The sequence below is a fragment of the Pogoniulus pusillus genome, chromosome 18 (genome assembly GCF_015220805.1).
Source record: "Pogoniulus pusillus isolate bPogPus1 chromosome 18, bPogPus1.pri, whole genome shotgun sequence".
Taxonomy (NCBI): Eukaryota; Metazoa; Chordata; class Aves; order Piciformes; family Lybiidae; genus Pogoniulus; species Pogoniulus pusillus.
The window spans coordinates 4896438-4908508 of NC_087281.1; the positions used below are offsets into that span (position 1 = coordinate 4896438).

Sequence of the window (12071 nt, forward strand, 5' to 3'; positions counted from 1 at the left end):
TTCACTTTTAATTTCAATAAGAAGTTATTTCAGCACTTTTTTAAGCTGTTTTTGTGTCCCAGGCTATGCTTGTGATTTAGGTTTTTGATATGTTTGTGTCTCACACTGGTGAGACACAAACTTCACAGTAGTCCATGGATTTAGATTTTTAAGTAACCTAATTTTTGTTTCTTTATGTAGTTTGTTTTACAACTTCAACAGGAAAAAAAACCCCACAAACAGTATTTGTGACTCTGTTATTTCATGCAAATGTATTATATTGTGATATAAGATGATGTGAATAGCACAGTCTTTGTAATAGTAGTATAATAGGGCTTTGAGTCATTCTACAATCAGTTCCTTTTATTTCTTTATTATTTTTTAAATGGATTGCATGCAGTTGGCTTTAGAATCATAGAATCAGTCAGGGTTGGGAGTCCATTCCCCCTAATTCTGTCACTCCCTGACAGCCTAAAACGTCCCTCCCCAGCTCTTTTGGAGGCCACTTCAGATCCTGGAAGGCCACAAGAAGGCCTCAGAGCCTTCTCTTCTCCAGACTCTACAGTCCCAACTCTTTCAGTCTGTCCTCAGAGCAGAGCTGCTCCAGCCCTCTAAGCATCCTTGTGGCCCTTCTCTGGACATGCTCCAGCATCTCCACATCCTTTTGGTAATGGGGGCTCCAGAACTGGATGCAGTACTCCAGGTGGGGTCTCAGCAGAGTGGAGTAGAGGGGCAGAATCACCTCCCTGGCCCTGCTGGCCACACTTCTCCTGCTGCAGCCCAGGCTCTGCTTGGCTTTCTGGGCTGCAAGTGCACACTGCTGGCTCATGTTGAGCTTCTCATCCAGCAGTACCCCCAAGTCCTTCTCATGGCTGCTCTCCAGCCACTCCCTGCCCAGCCTGGATTTGTGCCTGGCATTGCCCCAATCCAGATGCAGGACCTTGCACTTGGTCTTGTTTAACCTCCTGAGCTTGGCTTGTGCCCACCTCTCCAGCCTGTCCAGATCCCTCTGGATGGCATCCCTGCCCTCCAGCCTGTCTGCTGCACCCCACAGCTTGGTGTGGTCAGCAAACTTGCTGAGGGTGCACTCATTGCCACTGTCCATGGCACTGACCCTGATCAGCTTCCTCAATTTCAGATTGTTTATGGACTCACTGAATTTCTGTGGAGAACCAGTAAGGTTGCAACTCTCATTTCATATAAAAAAGCTGTTATGGCTGATGGAATCAAGTGGAAGAAGCATGGAACTACCTGTGCTGAAACACTTCTCAACTAGGTTTTCCTAACTGCCTTGATTTTTGTTTGACTATAGAGCTAAAGTCAAGCTTCAAAATGCTCTGTGAATTTCAGTACTGAAACTTTCATCTACCAAAAACTTGAAAAGAATGCTCGTTTGTGTGCTTCACTGAGCACCACCTCTTTCTTTGGGCTCTGACCATTATCTCTCAAATAGGCTGTTACAGAAAATCAAGCAGGTGTATTTTATTTACTGGACTAACAGTCTTAGTTGTACTGTAAGTAGTAGTTTATAGTGTTGTTTAAAGGAAAATAACACATTCTTCTCTTATTGCAAGTGTCATTTCCATTGACATGTGTGTTTTGGTTTGGTTTTGTTTTTAAAGGCCTGAATACTTGGACAAAGTCTGGGACTTTTTGAAAGAGACTGTGCCGGAATTTAGGCTGCCAAATAAGAAAACTCCAGAACCTGATATTCCTCAGTCAGATATGAAACCTGAAGAGATCAGAGTCTCAGAGTTAAACACCACAGTTTCATCTGTGAATAAGCCATCAGACAAACCTGAGAAAGCTGATAAAATTGGTAAAGGTCTGTAATTTTAGGCAGTGTTCTCTTTGCAGGCAAAGCAGAAATGAACTTAACATAACCTCTGGCTTCAAATGATCTCATGCAACTCTCTGGATTTGTGTCACTGAAAATAGATTTATAGATTCATAGAATGGTTTGGTCTGGAAGGGATCTTAAAGATCATCTTGGTCCAACCCCGACTCCCTCCACCCTCTGGCAGTGGACACCTTCCACTAAATCACATTGCTCAAAGCCTCATCTGACCTGGCCTTCAGTACCTCCAGGGAGGGGCCATCCATAACCTCCCTCAGGAAACTGTTTCAGTGTCTCACAACCTTTACTGTAAAGAATTTCTTCCTACTATCCAGTCTAAATCCAACTCCCTCAAGCTTGAAACCATTGCCCCTCGTCCTGTATTTGCAAGTGCTTGTAGTAAGTCCCTTCCCATCTTTCTTGTAGGTCCCCTTATGGTACTGGAAGGATGCTATAAGGTGTTCCTGGAGCCTTCTTTTCTCCAGGCTATACAGTCCCAACTATTACAGTCTGTCCCTATAGGAGAGCTTCTCCAGCACTCTGATCATCTCTGTGGCACTCCTCTGGACCTCCTCCAGCAGTTCTATGTGCCTGTTATGTTGGGGGCATCAGAAGTGAATGCGGTATTCCAGGTGGGGTCTCATGACAGCAGAGGGGGAGAATCATAGAATCAACCAGGTTGGAAGAAGCAGAGGGGGAGAATCATAGAATCAACCAGGTTGGAAGAGACCTTCAAGATCGTCCAGTCAAACCTAACACCCAGCCCTGGCCAATCAACCAGACCATGGCACTAAGTGCCCCAGCCAGGCTTTGCTTGAACACCTCCAGGGGCGGTGACTCCACCACCACCCTGGGCAGCCCATTCCAATGCCAATCACTCTCTGCGAAGAACTTCCTCCTAACATTCATCCCAGACCTCCCCTGGCACAACTTGAGACTGTGTCACCTTGTTCTGTTGCTGGTTGCCTTGAAGAATCATCTCAATTGTCCTGCTGGTCGGACTTCTTTTCACACAGCCCAGAACACTGTTGACCTTCGGGACTGCAAGTGCACATTGCCAGCTCATGTTGAGTTTTTCACCAACTGGCCTTTCCCAGGTCCTTTTTGAGACTTATCCCAAGGCATTCTTCACCCAGTTTGTATTTGTGGGCAAATCTTTCTTCTCCCACACCCCACCTGTGTATTCTGGAGCTTGGGTGGTGCAGCTAGAGCCATTGCTGGTGAACACTGAGGTGAAGTAGTCACTGAGCACCTCAGTCTTTTCAATATCTGTCATAACCAGCTTTCCCTTTTCCTTTTGGAGAAGCTCCACTTCTATAGCCACCAGGGAAATTCTTCTTATTCCCCTTTGTGTCCCTAGCCCAGTTTAATTCTGTCTGTGCTTTTGCTTTCTTAACCTGATGTTTGGACAATTTCTTCATAGTCTCCTCTTTTGGTTCCTAGCAGAGAGATAAGAGTTTCCATGAGGGAACACTGCTCTGACTGTCAGTAAATTAGACATTTCACAATGAATGTTACAAAGCTTGATCACCTGCAGAACAGTCTGACAAGTACATTCTGATGTGTGATAGTTTTCATTTATAGCAGCTTTTCTGGTTATGCTATTGGGTCTAAGTATTAACTTTTATTCAACAGCTGCCTAATCCTATTTAGAATTAACTGAAAGAACTTAGGTTTAGAAACTTAGTTGTTCCCAGTGTGTTCTTCAGACTGAGTTTTCTTAGATGATGCTTTTTACCTCGAAGGCATGGATTGCACAACATTTCCAATACTTTTTGGAAGGTCAAAAATTTGCCCTAAAATTTCAGTTTCTTCCTAGATTTTCAGAAAAATCCCTGCCTTGCCCACTTTGAATCCCATATACTAAGTCATGATGGTGAAAGTGTGACACAAATATTAGAAGAGACCTAGCTGAGTGGTCTCAGGAATTTTTGCTATCATTTTTATGACCAGGCCACCTTGATAGTAGATATTTCTGAGTTTGGAATGGACATGCATGAGGATGCAGCCACTGGGAAGAGCACTGTCATTCATCCAATGAGATGCCCTAATTTATTCACACTAAACTTTGTCAATTTAATCCTGCCTAAGGTTTACAAATTGTCTTAGTTACTGATGCAGCTAAGTGAGGAAGCATTATGTTGCAATACAGCTCCCTAGGCTGAGGGTACTACTTCTGTTCAAATGCTTTGATAATGCCTGAGGTTTTTTTTTTTCATTTGAAATGTATTTTCCTGTAGTCTAAGCTCTAAGGCTTGAAAGAAGGATCTTGAGATGGTTTGGGTGTTACCCAGCCCCCCCACTCTTACGAAATCACCCAGAGTAGACTCAGCCAAGCTGGAAATTAAGGAATGAAGCTTTATATTTACAACTTAGCACAGTATACAAGCAGGTATTTACAATACTTACAAGTTAAAAAGATGATACAGAAACACAACAGCCCTCCCAGAAACCAGAGTCCCCAGGAGGGGCTCCCAACCACCCTTCTGCCCTCCTTCCTTCCACCCCTCTGCCTTATCCCAGACTTTGATTTACGTGCAAGCTGAGTTTGGAGGATCGGCCAGGGGGTTAGAAAGCAGAAGGATTAGTTACACAGAGGCAGCAGCCCAGGGAGAAAGCACAGACACCAGCTGTGACAGAGACCCACTCTAATCTATGTTTGTGTTCTTGTTTTTATGCATCTCAGCAAGCCTATGAGTGCAGCAGACATCACCACTGTTTCCTTTTCACAGCCTATCTAATTTCTCTCAGTAAAATATTCTAATGAGCCTCAAACTAGCACAGTTCTAATTGTGGGATACTTTCTCTTTTGATGTCTGTTAAGAATCTGTCTTGTCTCTGTTAGATTTCCTTTTTTTTTTTTTCAATTACTGTGCTATAGGAGCAAAGACATGAAGAAAATACTTGACATGGTGCCAGGAATACAGGGGTTCTAAACATGATAATAGGGATATGAGAGTTCTACAGTGACAGCAAGATGGAGCCAAAGATTCTCTGGCCTTTTCTCAACAAATCTATGTTGACATCTTGGGAATGGTTTTAGGATTTGATTTAACTGAATGGCATTAGTTCTTCATACTATGTGAACTCATCTGCCTTGAAGTGGTTTGTGGCTGACAGTAAGTGATTTGCCATTGGAATGGGCTGCCCAGGGAGGTGGTGGAGCCGCCATCCCTGGAGGTGTTCAAGAAAAGCCTGGATGAGGCACTTAGTGCCATGGTCTGGTTGATTGGCTAGGGCTGGGTGCTAGGTTGGCCTGGATGATCTTGAAGGTCTCTTCCAACCTGGTTGATTCTATGATTTTATGAATAACATTGAAGCATTTACACAGTGTGAGACTTTACAACTGATAGTTTGTATCTGGGAAAAGAAAATTTAATCTTTATTTTGCGTATTAGAAAAGGCAGAGAAGGGAGAAACTGGAAAGAAGAAAAGCAGAGGAGAAAAAGAAAAAAACAAGCTAGCACCTAAGTCTCCACAAAAGTTGGCAGAAGCCCAGCATTGTCTTCAGGCCTTTACTGAAAGTAAGTTCTGTTCTTTTGAAGTTAAAATACAAACAGGAGCCACTCTGTCCCCAGCCTTGAGGTTGTTGTGGCCAAAGTGTAGATTCCTGCACTTGGCCCTGTTAAGTCTCATCCCATTGGCCTCTGCCCACTCATTCAGCCTGTCCAGGTCCCTCTGCAGGGCTCTCCTACCCTCCAGCAGATCCACAGCTGCTCCTAGCTTGGTGTCATCTGCAAACTTACTGATGCTGAACTCAATCCCCTCGTCCAGATCATCAATACAGATATTTATATGAGTCACTTTGAATTCTGCTTTCACTTCTTCTAGGGACTGAAACATTTCTTTAGGTTGCATAGTGGTTGCTCTTCATAAATTTACAATGCTGCAAATGTGAAATGCAAGCAGCTACAGGGATTGAAATTTTCAATAAGTCCCAGCAGAATCCTTAAATCCAAAGTGATGGATGGAAATTATTGGTTTCTGAATATACTGGGGGTTTTGTATTGTTACATCATTTGTCATCTATTAGCACAATTTTATCAAGGATATTGGTTTTAACCAGTTTCCCCAGATACTGAATTCATGCTAATCAACAGTACACTTGATTTATATGCAAATGATTCATATACATCCTCCTCAATTATTTTTAGTTGGAAGGGACCCAAGGTGATCATCGAGTCCAACCCCATGCCTGAGCAGGACCACACAATCTAGCATAGATCACACAGGAGCACAGGCCTTGAAAGTCTCCAGAGAAGGAGACTCCACAACCTCTCTGGGGAGCCTGTTCCAGTGCTCTGTGACCCTTACAGTAAAGAAGTTCCCCCTTGTGTTGAGGTGGAACCTCCAGTGCTGCAATTTACACCCATTGCTCCTTATCCTATCCCAGGGAGCAAGTGAGCAGGGCCTGCCCCCCCCAGTCCTGGCCACCCTTCAGATACAAGATAGATGAAACATGTTTGCTGAGTGATGATAAACTAGCCAAGTCTTAAAACTTAAGGAGACTTACAGAAACTAGCCCAACAATTACTCCCATTGCACAGATATCCTAGGGGAGTATTCCTCTATAAAGATGCTTTCAAAAACCTGCAACTATAATCCTGAAGGAAGGAGAGGAAAACTAAGTCACTGTAAGCTGAACTGCTGCAGCCTCGTGGCTACTGTGATATAAAAGCTATTACAGGATGTTAGGGTCTGGAAAAGGGACCCAAGGAAATCACTGAGTCCAACCCCCCTGCCAGAGCAGGACCACACAATCTAGCACCGATCACAGAGGAACACATCCTGACAGGCCTTAAAAGGCTCTAGAGAAGGAGACTCCACAGCTTCTCTGGGGAGCCTGTTCAGTGCTCTGTGAACCCTACAGTAAAGAAGTTCCATTCATGCTAATCAACAGTACACTTGATTTATATGCCAGTAATTTATATACATCCTCCTCAGTTCTTTTTGTACAGTAGAAAAGGATCAGATCCTATTCTTTAAAGGTACTTGCACAAAAGTCTTTCTGGTGTTGTAATGGTGTTATTGAAGTGAATATGATGTGATTGGTGAATCATTTGCATGATCTAATAGTTTATTCGTTGCTCTTTGACTGCCTTGCAGACATTCTGTTTTGCAACCCGTTGGGCTGACTCTGACAGCCTTACATTGCACCTGAGAGCTGGTTGAAGGGCTTTGATTTGAGAAGTACTGCTCAGGAGCAATGGGCTCAATGTGCTTCCTGGCACCTACTGTTCTGAACGTCTAGGATGTTGTAGTTACTGCTGCTGGGTTTGTAACATGAGATGTATCAGTAGGGACTGAGGTCAAACCTGGGTAATATCCTTGCTTTTGAGTGAGCTGAATCTCAGTGCTAATACAAAAGCTGTGCTTAGTGCGAGAATCACGAACATGCAGTGAGAAATACTAAGAATCCACTGTGAAGTAAGTGGGCTTACTATCTGCTTGTACTCAATAGAGTAATTGAATTTCTGTGAGAATGTTGAAATAGCAGAGATATCTGACTGCTTTAAGAAAAAGGAGTTGAGTATCTTCTAAATAGATGGATCTAAAATCTGATCAATTCTATTTTCCAGACACTTCCCTACCTTCGTGTTTTCTTCTTTGCTTTACTTTTCCCTTTTTCATTGTTATGTTGGCAGCATTCTTTTATTCCATTTCACAGAAAATAACTATGCTTACAGCATCTTCTGGTTGAATACTTACTAAACACAGGAAGCAATTATCCTGTATTTGAGGTGGAGCTGAGAGGAACAAGAACAAAACCCTGTTGAAAAACAGGTGTCACATTTTGTGTACTGATATCCTGCCTCCACATGCTTTTTTACATGGCTGAGGAGAAAGAAAGATGCTCTTCTTTGTGAACTGACTTTTTAGGTCCAACACTAGGCTTATGATTTTGGTATTGTGTGTTTTAGACTTTTAATTTCCCTTCAGCATAAGTGACCTGGCTGTCAGCCTGCCAGCCTTGGTTTCTTTTCATCAGTCAGGAATTAACAGCGGCTTCTTTCACAGATGCAGATATGAGTGAGCGGTTGCCTAGTGCAACAGATTTTTAGGAGCAGCAATGTGAATGAGCCTTTGCTTTGTCCTGCCTGTGGCAGAATTACAGGCAAAAATAAATTCAGTGAGGCATGTGGGATAAGAACTGTGGGGTCACAGCCTCACACTCTGAACTAGCCATCATTACCTGAAGGTTTCCACCTGACTGACAGAAAAGAGCAGTAACGTTGGTTTAAAGGCACTCTGTTTTTCAAAGCGCTTTTCTCAGTCTTCATAGCCAATGGCAGGAGGGGCCAGGGCTTTGGCTTTCAGATTTTGCTTTCACTGATGAGAAGCATTTAGCTAGTGCTGACCAATCAGTGTGTGTTTAGTTCACCTACCTAGATGGATATGCATTGTGTTCCTTCTACCAGTATTTAATATTTAGGGTTTTTTTTAATCCTGAAAAGAACTATGTGAAGAGCTCTCTCTGTTGTAGTTCTAAGTTGTATTTTATGTTAATAATTTGTGTCCAAAAAGGTGAAATGTGCATAAATTGGTGGTGGTCTAAATGAGTAAGGATTAAAACAATGCATTTTTCCCATCCCTTGCTTCACTGCGGAGACCTTTACAATGAGCTCTTGTGTTAACAGCCAGACAAAGAAGGAAAACTAAGGCAGAGGAAAACTACTCTAGAGCAGAACAACATTTACTTACTGTTTACCCAGTTCTGAAGCATGTTAATGTTTTCTCTGTAGAATCTTCTGTGTCAACCCATCCAGAAATGGTTGTGTATGCATGCTGTGTACCACTACATCTGTTTGAAGAGGATGTTTTTACATTAGGGCAAATGGTAAGATTCTATATCTCAGGACATGAAAGCATTACTTAGTGTTTCATTGTATAGAAGCTATTTTGTAACAAAAATAGTAAGTGCTTACCAGGTAATACTTATTAGTTAAATCTATATTTTAGTACTTTTGTACTTTGAATATTCCTTTTCCTGCCATAGCCTGTTCACCTCATCAACTTTACTTCCCTTCCCTCTGCGTCCTAGGAGCCGAAGTCTCCTGGGAGAGACTAGATGTGCACTCAAAAATACCTCACAATGAAATGCTTCTGAAGGGAAAGATTAATAATTTGTAGATCTACTTAAATAACACGATTTTTTTTTTAAGCCTACAGTTAATGACTTCTGTGATAACACAATTTCTGATACATAGCAATACGTAGCATTCTGAGAAACAGCATGTTTGTAACTGTTTCTAGCATTAATGGTGAAAGCAGCTGGAGAGTATCTATGTGATAGCTTGAGACAAATTGGAATATTTTGGTGAGAAGAATTAGATAATAGGCTGTGAAAAGGAAATAATGGTCATGTCTGCTGCACTCATAGGCTTGCTGAGATGGATTAAAAACAAGAACACATAGATAATGACACAGTGTGTGTGGGTCTCTATCAGAGCTTATGCTTTCTCCTTAGCCTGTTTTCTGTGTAACTAACCTTTCTGCTTCCTAACCCCCTCCTTGCTGACCCTCCAGTGTCACTTTGCAAGTAAGGCAAACTCTAGGATAAGGCAGAAGGTTGGAAGGAAGGTGGAAGGGTGGTTGGGAGCCCCTCTTGGGGACTCTGGTTTCTGGGAGTACTGTTGTGTTTCTGTATTGCCTTTAACTTCCATATTTCTGTCTATGGCTGTATAGATTGCAAATATCTGCTTGGATACTGTGCTAAGCTGTAAATATAAAGCTTCATTCCTTAATGTCCAGCTTGACTGAGTCTAGTCTGGGTGATTTCATAAAGGGGGGGAGGAAAGGGCAGCTAACACCCAAACTGTCACACAGTGCAGCACTTCATGCACCTGGGGTAAAAACCATGCTTAAATTTCCACTTAGCCACTGATACTCTACATAAAGCTATTCATCATGATGGAGCAGGCATTCTTGAATTGATAATTAATTGCACTTATTAGAACATTAAAATATAAGCTGTGTTCTCAGGAATTAAAATATAAGCTGTGTTCTCAGGAAACTTAATGGGATTTATAGAATAAAGAAATGTCCAAAAAGGATTTGCAGGAATTATGCTTCACTGCTCTTAATTCTTGCAGTTTTCTTTTTCATAGTTGTGCTGTGTATTTTATATTGTTTTGTTCTCTGAAATGTTATTAACTTACTTTGAAGTCTCAGACAATACTATTTATTTGCTAATAACAAGTAATAGTACTCAAAAGAGCAAACTGGAAGGAATGACATAGAGTTACATCTTTCCTTTCACCTAATCTCTCAATTCTCACACTTCTCTTCAATCTGCTAGCCAACAGAGACTACTGTAGAGGAGGGATGTCAGACCACATAGGATGAGCTGGATAAATATATATGCCTAAGACAATATTTTAGTAAAGACTGATAGAAAAATGGAAGTTGACAGAAATCAAATATACCAATGAATTTTGTTGTGGGTTAAGAAAGCCAATTCCAAGCTTTATTTGAGGGTGGAAACATAATACACTAATAGAAGCTAATGAAAGTTTGACAGGCCGAATTCATTGGCATAAGAGTTGCTGATTCAGTTAGTTGCCATTGGAATGGGCTGCCCAGGGAGGTGGTGGAGTCACCATTCCTGGGGGTGTTTAAGGCCAGGCTGGATGAGGCTCTGGGCAGGCTGATCTAGGGTAGGGTGTCTTGAACACCAGGAGGTGTTCAACAAAAGACTGGATGGGGCATTTAGTGCCATGGTCTAGTTGATTAGACAGGGATGGATGATCTTGGAGGTCTCTTCCAACTTGGTTGATTCTATGATTCTATGGTTGGAAATTTTGCCATGGACTGCAGTGGTTCTAGAATTTTTGCAGTATCCCTTTTAGGTTTACTTTCTAGTGTGTATGTGCTTGGATTGCTATGGCTTGAATTTAATTGTCTCAGGCTTGTTGAAATAGAATTAAAAAAACAAAATCAAAAATTGACTCATTTGAATGTCTCCTACACAGCAGCTGATGAGTTCTCTTCTGCACCTAACTGATCTTCCAAATCCTTGCTGAACTTAGAATCATAGAATCAGTCAGGGTTGGAAGGGACCACAAGGATCATCTAGTTCCAACCCTCCTGCCATGGGCAGGGGCACCCTTGTATACTTTAATGTATACATTAAACTTGTATATTATATTTAATGTAAACATCTATACTTTAATGTACATTTTTAAGTTGCTTGAATATGTGTGCAACAGATTTTAAAGCAGTCACCACTGCTTTAAAACATTAGAGATCAGATGAGGATTGTGTACCTTACTGTGCTTAATTTGATGCTCTCAATTCAAACAATTGACAATCACAGCTACACTCTTCTCTGAAGAGTTAGTGATTACAGAACTTCAAGATTACCTGAAGGGAGGATGTAGCCAGGTGGGGTTGATCTCTTCTGCCAGGCAACCAGCAACAGAACAAGGGGACACAGTCTCAAGTTGTGTCAGGGGAGGTCTAGGCTGGATGTCTGGAGGAAGTTGTTGGCAGAGTGATTGGCATTGGAATGGGCTGCCCAGGGAAGTGGTGGAGTTGCTGTTCCTGGAAGTGTTCAAGCAAAGCATGGATGGGGCACTTAGTGCCATGGTCTGATTGATTGGCTAGGGCTGGGTGCTAATTTGGACTGGATGATCTTGGAGATCTCTTCCAACCTGCTTGATTCTATGAACAATGAGCAAGAACAGCAAGAGACTTGCTGAGAGGCATGTTATAAATGATGAGTTATTTATTTAGCAAAATAAAATAAGGCATATTTTTTAAATAAAAAGGGTGTACAAATGTAACAGAACTTCTAGAAGTGGAGAAACATTCTATTTTAATGGAAAGAGCACCACTCAATGTCCACATTTAAAATTGCTCTTAAGTCTGTTAAGGACTTTGATAGACAGGTCCACCACAAGGCCTTCTAAATTAACCAATGTAAAAAAGCTTACCTTTTAATGACATGTTGGCTCAGAGTGATATTACACTATGGAGATATCACAGGTCAACTGAAAAAGAAAAAACCCATGTTGCTTTTAAAGTCCTGCCACTTTATGAATTCAGCCTGAAGCATGTTTTTTGCTCAGGAGTATTTTTAAACATGTTTGTGTAGAACCAAAATGTTGGCACTGTTTTCTTACGTCTTCGTTCTGCTTCACTTCTGTTTCTTGTAGCACCTAAAATAATTTGGTTATATAAAAGGTTGAAAGAAGTGATGAATCTATTATGAAAGTAAACTAAAGGCTTTTCAGTGTTCCATTGTACTTTTTTC

General features: G+C 41.7%; 1 protein-coding gene across 1 annotated transcript in view; it reads left to right on the top strand.

Moving 5' to 3' along the window:
• ADGB (androglobin) overlaps positions 1 to 12071 on the top strand; it is a 110880-nt gene that overhangs the window by 21164 nt on the left and 77645 nt on the right. The window contains exons 8-10 of the mRNA XM_064158188.1: positions 1602 to 1804; positions 5215 to 5340; positions 8560 to 8654. Coding sequence (XP_064014258.1) covers positions 1602 to 1804; positions 5215 to 5340; positions 8560 to 8654 — 424 coding nt within the window. The remainder of the gene's footprint in view (positions 1 to 1601; positions 1805 to 5214; positions 5341 to 8559; positions 8655 to 12071) is intronic.